The sequence below is a fragment of the Peromyscus leucopus genome, chromosome 1, assembly GCF_004664715.2.
Source record: "Peromyscus leucopus breed LL Stock chromosome 1, UCI_PerLeu_2.1, whole genome shotgun sequence".
Lineage (NCBI taxonomy): Eukaryota > Metazoa > Chordata > Mammalia > Rodentia > Cricetidae > Peromyscus > Peromyscus leucopus.
In genome coordinates this window covers 17,306,965-17,324,254 of record NC_051063.1, presented here as the reverse complement: position 1 = coordinate 17,324,254, position 17,290 = coordinate 17,306,965, and the positions used below count along the sequence as shown (strand labels likewise).

General features: G+C 40.3%; 1 protein-coding gene across 1 annotated transcript in view; it reads left to right on the top strand.

Moving 5' to 3' along the window:
• C1H9orf135 (chromosome 1 C9orf135 homolog) overlaps nt 1-2,499 on the top strand; it is a 102,866-nt gene extending 100,367 nt beyond the window's left edge. Inside the window, exon 6 of the mRNA XM_028893972.2 lies at nt 2,221-2,499. Coding sequence (XP_028749805.1) covers nt 2,221-2,370 — 150 coding nt within the window. The 3' untranslated portion in view covers nt 2,371-2,499. The remainder of the gene's footprint in view (nt 1-2,220) is intronic.
• The last annotated feature ends 14,791 nt before the right edge of the window (nt 2,500-17,290 follow it).

Genomic DNA, 17,290 nt, shown 5'->3' with positions numbered 1-17,290 from the left:
GAAGATGCTGTGTGTTACTGAGACCCGATTCCAACTGCAGGTCTTAAATTCAGTCTTTTCTTCACCAAGTGCAGCAGTCTGGAGAGCAAGTCCTGTACCTTACCTGGCAAAACCATAGAGCTGGCCTTGGTGGTGTGAACGCCATTGAGCTGGACGGAAAGTGTGAGAGTAGGAGAACTGGCCCCGCCCCTTGCTGTCTGCTACATTGGGTGAGCTAGCTGAGGCAGTGTCAGAAAGCTCTACCTGGTGGTGACAATGAGGGAAAGCTGTCAGGCTGACCAACCTAGCTACCACCCAGAACCAGAACCAGGACATGAGGCAGCCCACCCCAACACCTACCTCATCTATGAACTGTTAGATTATATGAAGGGCCTGGACCTGCAGATCCAAAGCTGCAGGATCTCCATGACACAGGGCAACAATAGGATGTCCAAGAGGAGTCCCAGTGAGGGCCCAGTATCGATAGCATAACAGAAGCCAAAGGCCTCGAACCAAACCAATGACTCATTTCAATGAACACTTGCAAGTAAAGATGTATGAACAAAAGGGTAAACTGTGTGACTCACCGGGCCACACTACACATTCCATGCCAAGATTTTGTTTTATTTATTTTTTGGTTTTACTTTTAAATTTTGTTTTGGGGGGAGGTTGCAAGGGCAGAGGGTGAAGCAAGGGGATAAAAAGATGAGAGGGGTTGGGATGTATAATATGAAACCCACAAAGAATCAATAAAAAGTAAAAAAAAAAAATTGTCTTCTGTCTCTAGTCTTTTAATACTTATGCTGCCAGAATAATTTCCCTAAGACATGACACTTTGACTTGTCATTCACCTCATAAAAATACATTGTCCTCTTTGCCTGTGAGATGCTGAAGGAACACACTGACCTTACACTTGAAACTCTTCAGTTTGACTCCAGTAAGGAAAGGAATGAGATAATCCTGCTTCCTCTGAATGGGTAGTTTGGACCAATAATACAAAATTTCATTAAAAGTACTTGTATCTGACAGATGGACCATGTATTCCTCCATCCTTCCATCTAGCCTTCCATCCATCCCATCCCATCCCATCCATCCATCCACCCACCCACCCAACCAACCAACCAATAAACAAACCAAACAAAAACAGAAAAATCCTTCCACCCTGAAAATAGCACCCAATGTCAAAAGCCAAAGTTCAAACCATGTGGAGCAGCATCATGGATTTATTGTATGGCTGTATGATATCATTGTTTATGCTTCTGAAATGACACTGGGTCTTAAGTCAGACAGGTCTGGTTTATAACCAGCCTCAGCCACTTAGCACTGGCTTCCTTTACCCTCTCTCCTGGGGCTTTAGGAAAGTCTTTATGTGCAAAATGGGAGTAAGAATCAAAGCCCAGTATCCCATTATTGGATCAGAAGACATCAGCTCTAAAGCATTGTGCTCAGCCTCAGCCCCTAACGGGCACTCCACAGATAAGTGGACATTGTGGTTGAACACATGGTTAAAATGTCAATAAAAAAGAAAATCTGAGAGTGTCTGTGGTGTTCTTTAAGGATTTCATAGCTTTCATGGTTTCATTTCCATCTGGTGCTTTAAAATTAGAACTGGTTTAAAGCAGTGGTCCAATGATCACTCCCGGTATAGTTCCAAAGAACCAGTGTTTTCTTGGGAAATGGTCAACAATAGCATCATACTTTATTACTATGAAGCTTTTTAACAAAGTGGCCTAAAGATAAGCATCTTAAACTCTATTGGCCTGTTTTGAGTCAAATTTCTCATAGGAATGAACCTTAGCGATTGGCCTTTACCATTGTGGGAAGCATGATTTAGTAATTATTAAAGATTTAGCACAAGATATTGTTCTTCAAAATAATCCTGACTTGTCAATCAAAGATGTTGAAAGTAGTTAATCCTAATTACTTCAGTTTTATTTAGATTATCATAATGCTTAAATTGGCCTCCGTACTTCCTTAGTTTAGAAAAATTATACATGCATAATAATGTGCATGATTAAAGTCTTATCAAACCACTGTGAGCTAGATCTTCTTTCAGGGTTGGAACTACTTGTAAATGCCAGCCAGTGTTTGATTGTTCTTCACTGAAACATTTGGTAAAACCAAACTAATCCATTATTAATTTTGAAAATTCACCTTTAGTCATAAGAACCAAACTTTGGAGCTCGCTCCTTTGAACATATACTTCAATCACTGACTATTATTTCTTTTTTCTTATCGTAGGCTTGCCCACGTCGAGATGAGTACTCCATAGTCTACAGGAAGTGCCGTTCACAGTTCACAGACCTAAATGGCTCCAAGAGATTTGGCATCAACACATGGCATGATGAGAGTGGGATTTATGCTAATTCAGAGGCCAAGCAAAAACTCTAGTCATTAGCGGGCAATCCTATTGTCCCACGTTAAAAGCAATATGTATGCAATCAGACTCTCAGGTTAATGAAAAATAACAAATGTAGCAGTAATAATTTCCTTTAATAAATACAAAGTCTCCTGATCCAATGAAATGTTTATGTTCATATTCTCATGAGCTACTCTATATTTTCCCAAATTTAGCATATATGCCACTAAGGTGAGGCACACAATTCTAGAATGTATTTATGGCTGCTTTTTTTGTTGTATGGAATATGCATTTCTTTCATTGTTACAAAAATGTGTAAAACTAGCACTATCCAACTTGTAATTGTTTAGCATGTAGCTAATATTTATTTTGTTTGTTTTTACACCCTACTGCAGTTTCCCCTCCCTTCCTCTCTTCCCAGTCCTTCTCCCCTCCTCTCCCCCATCTCCTCCTCCTGTTTCTTTCAGAAAAGGGCTGGCCTTCCATGAATACCAGCCAGCTATGGTATATACGTTGCAGTGAGACTAGACACCTCCTCTTCTATTAAGGCGGAATGAGGCAATCTGGTAGGAGGAAAGACTCTCAAAAGTGGGCAACAGAGTCACAGATAGCCCCTGCTCCCACTGTTAGGAGTCCCACCAGAAGACCAAGTCACACATTGTAACATATATGCAGGGGGCCAGTCCCATGCAGGCTCCTTCGCTGTCAGTTCAGTCTCTGGGAGACCCTGGGAGCCCAGGTTAGCTGACTGTGCGTTTGAGGGTGATCTGGCTAGGACATCTATCACTGCACTGATCGACAGGATTGATTCTACTGATCTGGTTGGTTAGGCATGTGTCTGTCCCCTTTATCCCTTACCACCCCATGTGTGTTCCTCCCCAAAGCTGCACGCTTTGTCAAAGAGAACGAAGAGGATGACCTTCCCAGAAGAGAGGAGGACCCGTCTTCGGCCAAGGGTATAGGCATAGCTGTGCTCCCCTGCTAGAACTTCCAAACAAGCTAAGTTTTTGAAAAGTGAGGTGATTTTATTTCATTTTGGTGGTTCTGGAGATTACATGGAGGGCCTTGCACACACTAGGCAAACACTCTACTACTGAGTGACATTCCTAACCAATTTCTTCCCACTTAAAAAGTTTTAGTGGAAACACAGTAGTTGCTAATATTTCTGCCATATAATATGTTTCAATACAAGTATACCATGTACAACCTGGTGTGGTAATACATGCCTGTGAACCTAGCACCCGGGATTGAAACAGAGAGATCCAGTGTTGAAAAGCAGACTAGGCTACATAGCAAGTCCTTGTCTCAAAAAGCCAAAACCAAAACAAACCAATAAAACAAACAAAATCAAATAAATAATGTATAATATTCAAGTTGAGTAACTAGTTTTTTAAAGATTTATCATTTCTTTATTTTAGAAACATTCAAAATTCTATATTCTATTTTGAAGTATGCAATTAATTATTGGAACTAAATTACCTCAATGTGCTATAGAACACTGGGCTGGCTCTTCTAACTGGTCCTGTTTTCTGTCCTCTCTCTGTCCTACCTCCCAGCCCCTCCTAGTCTGGTGACCACTATTCTCCTCCCCACCTTAAAGATAAGTTCTACGTGTACAAAAATATAGGTTAAAGACCAAGAGTTAAGGTTTGGGCAGCACTGATCCTATAGTGATGTTGAGTGTGTGTGTGTGTGTGTGTGTGTGTGTGTGTGTGTGTGTGTGTGTGTGTGTGTGTGTGTGTGTGTGTGTGTGTGTGTGTGTGTGTGTGTAACCTACAGGCTTTGATTTTTTTCCATGGTAGCTAGTTGCAACCCATTTATTCAAGGTAAAAGCTTTTTGAGTCTATAAGATAGGAAGGATCAGACAACGAGACCTTTGGAGGTTGTTGGGAAATCCAATCATCTAGGATTAGATTGAAAGAAATCTTAATACTGTCTTGACTTACCCTCCCATAAATTAGTACCAGCCACCTGGGGCTGCAGGACAAAGTGGCTTACACAACAGAAGTCTTTTTTTTTCTTTCAGTTTTGGAGGCTGAAAAAGCCCCAAATGAAGTTTCTGACAGGCTTTGTTTATGGCAAGGACTCGTTTCTAGTGCTTTGCTGTGTCTGCTTATGTGGGAGAAGGATGGACTTGCTCTCTTTCAATAAGACCATGTATAGTTGAGATAGAGCCTACTCTTATGACCTCACTTAACCCTAATTACCTTCTAAAGACCCTACCTCTCCAATAGTCATGCTTGAAGCTTAGGGTTCTGCGTACGGATTTGGGCAGGGCATAGAATAGCACACAACTGTCAGCCAGGGTTCTATTAATATTATATTCTGTATTTTGCTGATTTTTTTAGGTGAATTTGAACTTTGATTTCCTCTGAGGATGGGTTCATTTTGTTAACCTAGCTTTAATTTCCCATCACTATTTTCTTAATTCATTTTATTTTCAGTCGTGTGTGTGTGTGTGTGTGTGTGTGTGTGTGTGTGTGTGTGTCTTTTGTAGGGTTTATGTGCGTATACATGCAGGTTCTTGTGGAGGCCAGGACCAGGAGCTGAAGTTACAAGCAGTTGTGAGCCACCTGAGATGGGTGTTTGGAATTGAACTGGGGTCTTCTGCAAGAGCAGTATGTGCTCTTAAATGCTGAGCCATTTCTCCAGTCCCATACTATCATTTTTTACTTAAAAAATAATTTCATGTACTGGATAGATGGTTCAGTAGCTATGAGAACTGGTTGCTCTTCCAAAAGACCTGGGTTCAATTCCCAGCACCTACATGGTAGCTTGCAACTGTCTTGACTCTAGTTCTAGGAGATCCAATGCTCTCTTCTGGCCTCTGAAGTAGTATGTGATGATAAATGCTATTTGAGCATTGTATACAGCTCTTGATTTACAAACTGAGCAATTATTAAGTTATATGAGGAAAGAAGTGATAATTAATAAAAGTGTGATAAGCCAAATAAGCATTTTTGCCACTTTAAAGCCTTTGTCTATGTAACATACAAACATATAACTCATAAATGTGTATATTATGCATTAATAAAGCATCAAGACAAAAATTAAGCTCCCAGTATGGATGGGGCTCATGATGGAACACCTGTGACCATGACCCTGTTGGGCCATAGCTCTGTTGTGCTGGTCAAGAGTTATGTGAAGGATACAGAGGCTCCTTACTGCTCCAACCTGTGATGTGCTCAAAAAAGAGCAATTCTAATAAGGATGACCTCAGCCTCAATCTAATTGCTGCCATAAGTCCTATAAAAACTAATGAAGGGAACACAGTGACACTCCTCTTCTGGAGCCCCTCTGCTTCTCAGCCATTCATTCCCACTTATCTTATGCCTTAGTTACATTTCTATTGCTGTGATAAAATATATGAAACTTACAAACTTAGTTTGGGCCTCATAGTTCCAGAAGGTTAGAGTCCATGACCATCATGGTAGGGAACATGGCAACAGGTATAGTACTGGAGCAGTAGATGAGGGCTCACATCTTGATCCACAAGCAGGCAGAGAAAACTAATTAGGAATTGCATCAGCTTTTGAAACCTTAAAGTCTGCCACCAATGACACATCTCTTCCAACGAGACCATACCTCCTAAACCTTCCCAAACACTTCCACCACCTGAAGACCAGGTATTCAAATATGTGAGTTTATGGGGGTCATTCTCATTCCAACTCTACACCTTAATACATCTTTGTTCCCTCTGCTAACTTCCTTGTCAATGATTCCTTATTTTTGAGAGAGACAATGAACTTGGAAGTTGCTTCCTGGGGCAGTTTTGGTGAGCATTGATCTTCTCTCCAGGTAAAACTTACCAGAATCCAAGAATGACTCTATTGTACTCAAAGAACACACAAAAAAAAGAAAGAAAGAAAAAGAAAAAGAAAAAGACAATTACTAGTTTTAAATACTTTACATTATTACCAACTATTAGGATATAAAGAAATGAAAGTTAGTAGTTATAGACATTACAATAGAAATTGTAGTCATATTAGATATGTTTTAAAAATTGAGCAGATATGTTTTAGACAGGTCATCTTCAAACCCTTCAGAGATCTACCGAATATGGCATTTAAAATGTTTTAATAACTTAGAAATTTTTCTTTTTTGAGACATGTCGGCTCCTGGCAGTACCAATCTACTTCAGAGAAAATATGGGCATTGAAGAAACTGAATATGGAGTTAACTTTCATTGTGGCAAAAGTTAGCCACTGGACAACAAAGTATCCTCGAATCAACAGGAAAAAATGGACAGACAGAACACGAAACAATGGACTACCGATTCCTGCCAAAACAAGTGTGGTTATGGCTTTATCAAAAGGCATCTTCTGAGGCCAGGACAATATGGCACCATCCCTGAAGTGGCCTTCACAATCCGGAAAAGGTACAGTGCCCTTTTCTTCGAAGGCAGCTAAACAGGCAGTGGGCCGATGGCTTCTGTTGTGCAATGGAACAGCAACTGAAAGCTCACGCCTCTCAATAGTAGACTGGCATTTAATAGAGGGATGTGGAGAAGAAGGGGATGCTGAGATGAAGCCATATGTACACAGCCAAGAAGAATGGACAGCTGAATTCAAAAACCATCAACAATTTCCAGAATTTAAAATCCTGAATCATGACATGACACTAGTGGAATTCAGGTGTTTCTGGTACATGGACTGCTCTCACCCAATGTGAGGTTGAACTGTTGACCTTGTGTACAACCTACTTCACAAATGAGTCTGTCAGATACGATAAGCCTATAGGCTGAAGATGATGTCCCAACACTGCGAAGAAACCTCAGGTGACTGTCCAGGCAGCTGGCTGTTTCTGTCAACTCACAAAATTTTTGGAAGTTGCTTTTGTGCACTTCCTGTTTTTATTTTTGTTAGCTAATATTATTTCCTTCTTGGGTCTCTGAGGGAATTGAAGATTAGTTAGTTATAGTTGAAGATTAATTAGGACAGAAAGTGAATTAGATACATTTTGGACTTACTAAAATAGGATAGATAAGGGAATTATTTTCTCTGATTTGTCAAATACAAATGGACTAGACATTGTTTAGGTATTTGTTACTTGTATATATTGTATATAGTTATTGTACTTTTGTGTATAGTTTTTCTTTTGTTATAATCTTTTGCCTTTTTTCTTTTTATTAAAATAGAAAAGGGGAAATATGGTGATATTTTATTTGTACTGAAATGTGATTTTAATTTTATGTTAATAAATAAAGTTGCCCTGGGGTCAGAGCTATTAGAGCCATAGCAAGAGCGTGATGGTTAGAAGAGCTAGGTAGATTTCTGTGTGTTCAGGGATACAGCCAGTATTGGAGACATATGCCTTTAAGACCTGGAGGGCGGTACTTACAGGCAGTGATGAGGCAGTCATGTGGTTGGGTTTACAACCAATGAGATGGCAGAACAGAAAGACTATTTAAACACAGAAAAACAGGAAGTAGCTCTCTCTCGGAGAAGCTAGGAGCACTGCAGGAGGTAAGATTTTATCTCTGAGCTCTGACCTCTCGGCTTTCTCTTTTACATTGGCTCTGTGTTTCTTATTTTAATAAGACGATTGGTTACATCTACAATTGGTGTTGCCTATATTGTGTTAACTCTTTTATCTGTTAGTTACTCTAGATCAGTGTTTCTCAATCTGTGGGTCATGCCCCTTTTGGGGTCACATATCAGGTATCCTGCATATCAGATATTTATGATTCATTGTTATGGAATACCAGGTATCTTGCATATCAGATATTTATGATTCATTGTTATGGAATAGTCTTGTACACTGTGAAGATGTGTTGCTCTCATTGGTTTAATAAAGAGCTATTACCAATAGCTAGGCAGAAAGACTTAGGTGGGACTTGCAGACAGGGAAAAAGAGAGCTGGGGATGAAGAATGGTGGAGTCATCAAGAGATGCAAAGAGAAGCAAGATGAACTTGCCCTTCTGAAAAAAGTTACTGAGCCATGTGGTAGTACATAGATAAAAAACGTGGATTAATTTAAGTAGTAACAGCTAGATAGTAACAAGCCTAAGCTATCAGCCAATCATTTATAATTAATAATAAGTCTCCATGTTGGTTATTGGGGAGTCGGCAGTCCCAACCAAAAAAAAAAAAAAAAAACCCATCTACAATTCATAACAGTAGCAAACTTACAGTTATGAAGTATCAATGAAATAATTTAATGGTTGGGGGTCACCACAACATAAGGAACTGTATTAAAGGGTCCCAGCATTAGGAAGATTGAGATCCACTGCTCTGGTTGATACCTGTTTAAGATGGCTTTTCCTTCTACTTATTACAAATTCAATTTAATCATTACTAATATCCATTAGTATGCCCAACCTGAAATAAAGATGATCTTCTCCTTCCAATTCCTGCCTTAAATGCTATAAAAGCTCTGGTGGAAATGGTTGTTTGGAAAATGGGTATCTGAACACCATACTGTGCCATCATCATTCCTTTCCATGAACAGAAAGTTTTAATATCCACATCCTTCCCTTAAGACTCTGTCACCTGTGCATACCATTGTACTGGCAAACATCATACTTTGAGTAAAAGACTTAGGTCTGCTATGAATGATAAGCTTAATAACCAGTTTTGTTGTGGATTGGCATAAGAATGAAATGAGAGATTTCATTTAAAATAATTGAGGAAAACATTGATTTCAAATTATGGTTACTTCTTCAACTGATCTATTCAGTTTCTCAGTGAATAAATGAGCATAATGAGCTTATACTGTTGTGGATTTCTTTAGATAATTGATCTGGACACAAGAAATACTTGAGCTCAGAAGTGATGGTTATTGGAGAATGTCCTTTTAGGAAGGGACTATCCTGCCTCCTGATTGGTCCACGTCAGGATTAGAATTCTGAGACTTCCCAACATTTGTTGTTTTTTAACTGTCTTGATTGTAGTGTCCTAGTGGATATGAATTGATTTTATTTGTGATTCCTTAATCATGTGATATTGTGTAGCACAAATCTTAACAGGTCGTATTAATAAAATCAAACTTGGAGCCAGGTATTGGGGTGAATGCTGGAAGATCAGAGAAGCAGAACAAGCCACAGCTTTCTCACCTCTCCAGATCCTCAGCTGATCCTGTTTTCTCAGACTGGAAGCCTCTGAGTCCTCATCCAAATGGATCCCAGCTGAACTACTTACTGCTCAAAAGCCTAAAAGCTTATGTAGGCTCTAGTTCCTCGTCCTCACGCCTTAAATACCTTTCTGCTTCCTGCCATCACTTCCTGGGGTTAAAAGCTCTTTTTACCACACGTAGCTGTTTCCAATGTGGCTTTGAACTCACAGAGATCCAGACAGATCTCTGCCTCTGGAATGCTAGGATTAAAGGCGTGTGTGCCACCATTTTCTGGCCTCTATATGTCTAGTGGCTGTTCTGTTCTCTGACCCCAGGTAAGTTTATTAGGATGCACAATATTCTGGGGAACACAATATCCCCACAATATTGGACATCTTTAATTGTATTCTTTGGCTTTTAAAAATATCTTCCTTAGAGAATTGTCTTAGGGTTCCTATTGCAACAAAACACCATGACCAAAGCAACTCGGGGAGGAAAGGATTTATTTGGCTTACAATTACATATCATTGTTAATCATCAAAAGAAGTCAGGATATGAACTCAAACAGGGCAGGAAAGTGTAGGCAGGAGTTGATGCAGAGGTCATGAAGGAGTACTGCTTACTGACTTGTTCACCATGCTCTCTCAGCCTTCTTTGTTATAGAACCCAAGACCACCAACCCTGGGGCAGCCACACTCATAATAGGCTGGGCCCTCCCACATCAACCACTAATTAAGGAAATACCCTACAGTCTTGTCTATATCTGGATACCATAGAGACATTTTCTCAGCTGAGGCTTCCTCCTCTCTGATGACTAGCTTGTGTCAAGTTGACATAAAACTAGCCAGCACAAAAGTCTTTATTTAGATGCTTTGCCCATACTTTGGTTAGGTTATTTATCTTTCTTTCGATTCCTTTTTATATTAAATTATGTGTAAGTGTCTATGGGAATTTATGTACATCAATGAAGCTGCTTGTGGAGGCCAAGAGGGAAGCAGAATTCCTGGAGCTAGACTTAGGAAGGGTAGTTTTGCCCAATGTGGGTGCTGGGAACTGAACTCAGGTCCTTTATAAGAGCAGTCTGGGGCTGGAGAGATGGCTCAGAGGTTAAGAGCACTGGCTGCTCTTCCAGAGGTCCTGAGTTCAATTCCCAGTAACCACATGGTGGCTCACAACCATCTGTAATGAGATCTAGCACCCTCCTCTGTATACATAATTAAAAAAAAAAAGAAAGAAAGAGCAGTCTGTGCTTATAACCTCTGAGCCATCTCTCCAGCCCTGTTATTTATTTTTTAAGATTACAAACTTTTGAATTATAACTTTTAAAAATGGAACATAATCTGAAAAAAATTTTATTTCACTTGAGAAGCAGCCTACAAGACTTTATTTAGAAATAATTGTAGCATGAATCTTAAAAGTTCTTATTAATAAAATCAAACCCAGGGCCAGTTATTGGGGTGAAATGCTGGATGGTCAGAGAGACAGAACAAGCCACAGCTAACCTCACCTGGCCAACTTCTCAATTGATCTTGTTTCCTCAGACTGGAAGCCTCTGTGTCCTCATATCCGAATGGCTCTCAGCTGAACTGTGCTGCTAGAAGCCTGAAAGCTTAACCAGCCAAATGCTTAACCAGCCAAATGCTTCTAGTTTCTGGTCCTCACGCCTTATATACCTTTCTGCTTTCTACCACCACTTCCGGTGATTAAAGGCTCGCTTTCTGGAATTAAAGGCATGTGTCACCATGCCTGGCCATTTCCAATGTGGCCTTGAACTCACAGAGATCCAGAGGGATTTCTACCTCTGGAGTGCTAGGATTAAAGGTGTGAGGGCCACCATTTTCTAGCCTTTGTATCTAGTGGCTGTTCTGTCTCTGACCCCAGATAAGTTTATTACGGTGCACAATATTTTGAGGAACTCAATACCACCACAAATAATCATTTGAATTTCTGTTAAAAAAAAAAAAACACAGGAAATTTGAAAGTAGAAGTCTGGAAGATCTTAAAGGTAAAGATGCAAAAATGAATAGTACATGTGAATATGTCAATATTTCTGATATTGGTGATGTGGGCAGTCAGGAAAGGAATATTAAGATTACTCACAAAATTCTGTGGGAACATATTCTTTACTTTTTCATCATATTCCTATTTCCTTTGTCAGTAACTTTAGACCTGATAAAGTTAGCAGTATTTCTGTTGTGACAGAGCACTAGGAAATCCACATTACTGTGTAAGGAAAGCTTGCCTTTCATTTTAGAAGTGTGAACACAGAAGAAGTAGATATAAATTTGTTCGTATCTAGAAGATAATATGCATGTATTATGTGTAAGTCTTTCTGTACATATGTATGAATATACACTCATATACATACTGTATAATGTGCTATTATTGTGCAGAAAAAGAGGATTTGTAATTTTTCTGCTAACTTTCTCTAGCCACCCGGAAACATACTGCCTTAGAACAACAAATGAAATTTCTTGTTTTGGGAATCCATAGGTGGGTTTCCTGGTCTTGTCTCACTGGGTTGGGATCTAGAATGTTCTCATCCTGATAGCAGCTGCTGACTCAAGGTTGACAATGCCAAGGGTGTCCTGGCCATGTGTTACCATGCAGTGGAAAAGCCAGGTCTTGAAGACATAGAATGATGACAGGGCTCCCAAGAGCAGTGAGTAGGGAATTCTCCGTGTCTAAGGCCTTTTCAAACATCTGTTTGTCACAAGCATACTGAGTCATGGCCAGAAAAAGTCTTGAGACCAGCCAAGCCAGTGGGGGCTGACTTTGCAAGCATCCTACCTAGAAGGAAGGGCAATTGGCATTTTTTTTTCCAGTCAATCACAACACTGCTGCACGTGTCTCATGACAAATCCTTCCTTGTACAAAAACTATGCTTCCTTCTATATAATATTTCAATCAGAATAAGGACAGACTTCCCCCATTGCCTTAAATTAGTGACATGATTTCGTCCTTTGGGGTGACTCCAGGCTCACCGATCTTGCTCTGGCTGTTAGTGAAACTTTGTTTAGGGTCAAGACAAGGAGTGAAAAATGTTTGCCATGATCACATGCTGCTATGAGTGAATGCTCAGGTAATTAATGAAAGCACAATCTGTATGATTTGTTTAAAATACTTGGTTCATTAACATGCTTAACCTATCAAGGATTTAATGATCTTGCAAAACGAGAGGAGCTGTAAGAGTACCTTAAGACAATCTTACTTCCTGTATAGCAAGCCCGAGTTTTCCAAAGCATTCAATCTGCTAAGATCTTATGCAAACTAAAGCATGGATGGCATGTCTGTGTGGTACAGTTTGCCTCCAGAATGCCTCCCTGACATTCCTGCAGCAGATAAACATACTTGTAAGTTTTCAGAAGGCTGTGGGTGATGGTTGATCTCCTCTGTACTTAGGGTGCCATTTATTCGTTTTATAAGCTTGAAACTTATTTGTGGACAAAAGACAGAATTTTGTCATCAAGTATGTATAGTCTTCTGGACTTAAGCTCTTTACATTTTTCTTACAAGTTACTTTCCTATCACAAATAAGCAGTGTACATGAGCTGCACCCATGAAGCAGAACAACCTAAATAAGATGTGGACCTAGATGCAAATTTGATTTACCCATGATTTTTATAGATATAACTCCATAGATGACCCAAGGTTAACTATAAAAGTGGATGCCCACATAGCTGCAGTGAAATAAAAGTGCCTTCAGTGTCCCTTGGCACCTTCCTGCCATCTCCAGCACCCTTTTGCAACTTCAGCTTCACCCTCAAAGCTTCATGGATTGCCCTGCCATGGGGTCTCCATGGGACGTCTGATTAGACAGGCTTTTCCATGGAACCTTAATGCCTCTCTTTTGCACTCTGCCTGCCCATAAAATCAGTACCACGTGAACAACAGCAAACTCTGATGTCAGTTGGAGTGACAGCCAGGCCCCCTGGGAACATGGCTGCCATGGCCTCTGACTGACTGTGAACCTTGGAAAACAATTCCTGGGGTGGAACCTTTCCAGTAGGGCCCCCTTTCAGCTGTCTGCATGAACTATATTTTCAGGCACTCTCCTTTTGAATGAAAGTCTTTAAACTGTGTCTGCCTTTTTGTATTCTGGAGCCTCTTTTGAATGAGGTCTTGCCATCAACACACTTTTCCTACCGTCCCAAAGAGGAAAGCATCTTCTCTAATGACACTAATCTCTCATAACTACAGTTGCCTTGTTTGCAACCTTAATGCACTTAATCTCTTTTTCTCATTAAATTGCACATTTTTTTCACTTTCTTCTGCTCCAATTTTCTCCCAACTCTGTGAAAAGCTGACTAAAAGCAATAAATAGCAAGCACGTCATAGCCTGAATGTTATACTGTCTTAAAATTTATTTGCCTAATAAATTATGCCATTGTTTTGGAATTAAGGCTCACTAACATTTTCAGGCCATTAGCGAAACAAAGCCAGATTCTTGGCCAAAAAGTAAGACAAGCAGCCTTTACTTACTCCAAAAGAGTCCTTCTTTCTGCAGGAGTCCTTACGAGGAAGGTCTTTGCGGGACACATTCTGACAGCATTCTGGTCTTCTGGATCTCACCATACAGGTTGGTCCATGAGTTCTGCCTATAGCTCTAAACCTTTCCAAATCCCTGCCATAGACCAGTCTAAAGACTTAAGATCACATGTTCAACTGTATGTTTAGCACAACCATGACTCCAGCCCTGGTGACAATTTTCTCATGAGTTATTTTTTTGCTTGACAAAATACTTGACAAAGCAAGTTAAGAAAAAGAAATATTTGTTTTGGCTTATAGATCCCGAGGATCACAGTCCATCATGGAGGGAGGCAAAATGGAGTGCCTTGGTCCTTGCTGGTGGTAGTGTGGAGCATCAACTTGCTCACGTGGCTGTGAACCATATGGTGATTTGAAGGAGACATGTTTCCTGTCGGCTCATGTATTCGAACACTCGGCTCCCAGTTGCCAGTGCTGTCCAGGAAGGTCTGAAACTTTTAGGAGGTGGAGCTGCTAGAGGAAATCTATCACCAGGGGCGGCCTTTAATGTCTTATAAGCTGGGTCTACTTCCTATTCTCTCCCTGCTTCTGGTGTGTGAATACAAAGTCGACTTCCTGTTCCCACCGCTATTCTTTCCCTGTTTGTCACCACACTTCACCCATCACGATAGACTGTATCCCTTCTGGAACTATAAGCTAAAGTAAGCCATTTCCTCCTTTAAGTTGCCCTTTGTCAGGTATTTTGTCAAGCAAACAAAAAGAAACTAATAAATGCTGGGAGGCAGAGAATAAAGAAACAAACTAAAGCTTAGGTATAACTTCAAAGACCTTTTCTGAGATAACTGCAAGCCAGGCCACAACTCCTGAAGACTCCATAGCCTTCACAGAGTAGCACAAGTTGGAGAAGAAACCTGAGCCTACAGTGGGATCATTTCAAATTAAATCCATGGCACCCTGAATCTCAGAGTGTTTTGAACAATATTGTAGCTATGGGATATTTTGGACAATGACAGGCTGGATAGGAGATGGATATGTGTAGGAGCCCACAGAGGCTCTCTAGTGAGACCTTACTCAGGGTCAGAGAATCTGAGCTTGCTTTACCCAGCAGGGCTGCATAGTGGGATGATTTGGCCATGGGAGTGGGAACCAGGTGTTTTAAAGGGTCTACACTTGACTGTGCATTGTACTTTGACCTTGCAAGGGGGAGGTCTTTTGCCTCTCCCCTGGGTAGTGGATAAAAAAGCCCTTTGGATTTTTTGTTTGTTTGTTTGTTGTTTTCTTGAGACAGGGTTTCTCTGTGTAGCTTTGGTGCCTGTCCTGGATCTCGCTCTGTAGACCAGGCTGGCCTTGATCTGCCTCCCAAGTTCTGGGATTAAAGGCGTGCGCCACCATCGCCCGGCAAAAAGCCCTTTGGAATAAACCTCAAGGTGACTGGGTATTGACCCAAGGCCCTCCCAAAGCTATCCTATGTCTCTGTCTTTCTTATCATCTCTTTCTATCATTTCTTCATTTCTCTCTCCTCTCCACAAGAACACTTCTTGGAGCTGGACTCCGGCAGACTCCTGCAGGCATGGACCCTTTGAGAACCAGGGACAGAACAGTTTAAAGAGATGTTTGAATAGCAAGTTGACAAGGGGTGGGCTTTATTCTTAATCTTCACTGTCAGTTTGGCTGAGAAGTGCTGAGGAAATCAGTAAAGCACACCTCAGGGTCTTTGTGAGGATTATATAAGGAACTAGGAAGCTTGTAAATGTGAGCTGTGCCATCTGATAGGATGAGAAAAAACAAAAAGCTACTTGTACAGACATTCTCACTCTGCTTGCTTGCCACCACGATGTGAGTTGTTCCCCATGCCACCCCATGACAATGGGTGGACACCTCTGAAACTCTGAGGCCAAATAAACAATGCCTCTTTTGATTTGTACATGTGTTATTCTATCACAGTGATAGGCCTAACATAGACACTAACCCATTCTTGAGGGCAGACTACTCTGGTGACAATTTCATTATCTTAAGGATGCCAACTCTTAATATTATGACGCTATTGTCATGAAATCCAAACATAAATTTGGGAGGGGACATTAAAAGAGAGAAGGCAAATCATCTGAAGTCTTAGAGTGCAGCACGTGAAAAGATCTATTTATTGGAAAATAATAACTCAACTTTGATAATTCTAGAAGATCAGAGAGTTACTTTACTCTCCTGAGTTTGTTAATACTAATGAACACTGTAGTTAAAAGTTAATTAGGACATCTTAAAAATATCGTGTATCTACATATTTTACTTTTTAAGATCTTTATTGTCCTAGAATCCTTTGTAGAGTTTCCGGGGCACTAACTAGAACAAAAACAAAAAAAAAGTAGGTCACTTTTGTTGGAAGAGAAACATTCAAGTTTCACGAGTCATGAGGGAAAGTATTCTGGCTGCTCCAAATACACTCGTGAGTGGTCCCTTCTGGGCCCTGATGGTGCTTGGAGGCTCTTGTATAGGTTCAGAAGTCTTCTGGATTCTACTGCCAAGACTCAGCAAGTGAGAACGAGGGATGCGTAGTTGCATTTGAATTGCAGATAAATGTAGCTTTTTAAGGCAGGTATGTCTCATATGTATATAGTATAAATACATACACGTATCTGAATCCCTATTCAACTGGATGTCTTGTATTTTATCTGGCAGTTTCACTCTGGCTGGCTTCCCTTGGCATGATGAGAGAATCAGCAGGTGACATAGGAAGTGGACTGAGAACAGTTTTTCCAGCATGTTTCCTTCTAGCTGATTGCACCCCTTGGCAGATTACACCTGTCCCCTGCCTTCATGTTATGGGAATATCTTTTTCTACATGTTTCTTGTGATCCAGGGGAAATACATGTAACATGAATGCTCTGGGTCCTATCTCATTTCGGGGCAGAATTAACTATTATTTCTCTACTTTGTTACATTTCCTGTACTACTTCTATACCCTATTAAATATTTCTTAAATAGCTTGAGTAGGCATGCTATGTCCTACTTGCATATAGAAACAGATGATCTTGTAGAGACCAAGTCTCTGATGTGTCTTTCTGGTGTTGACAACTTCAATTTCTCACAGCATTGGAAATATTGAGTCTCAGGCTTGCATGAACTATCATGCACTGGCCTTCCCTCTCCAGAAACTATACCACTGGTTTCTTTATCATACCTCCAATTTTCCAGCAGTTTTCTAGGGCTAGACTTTTTTGCTCCCTTTATACAATGTCTTGGTTTCAGCTATTGCAAAGTTTATGCAAAATTGTGATTTTGTTCTTTTAGTTAGCATGACATTAATGAAAGAAAATGTTTATATAAAATGACACAAAAGCTTTGGACATTCCAGAGTGTGATAAGTTCTCAAGAAATTGGTTATGAAACTATACAGAGGTTATGATGGCAATCTT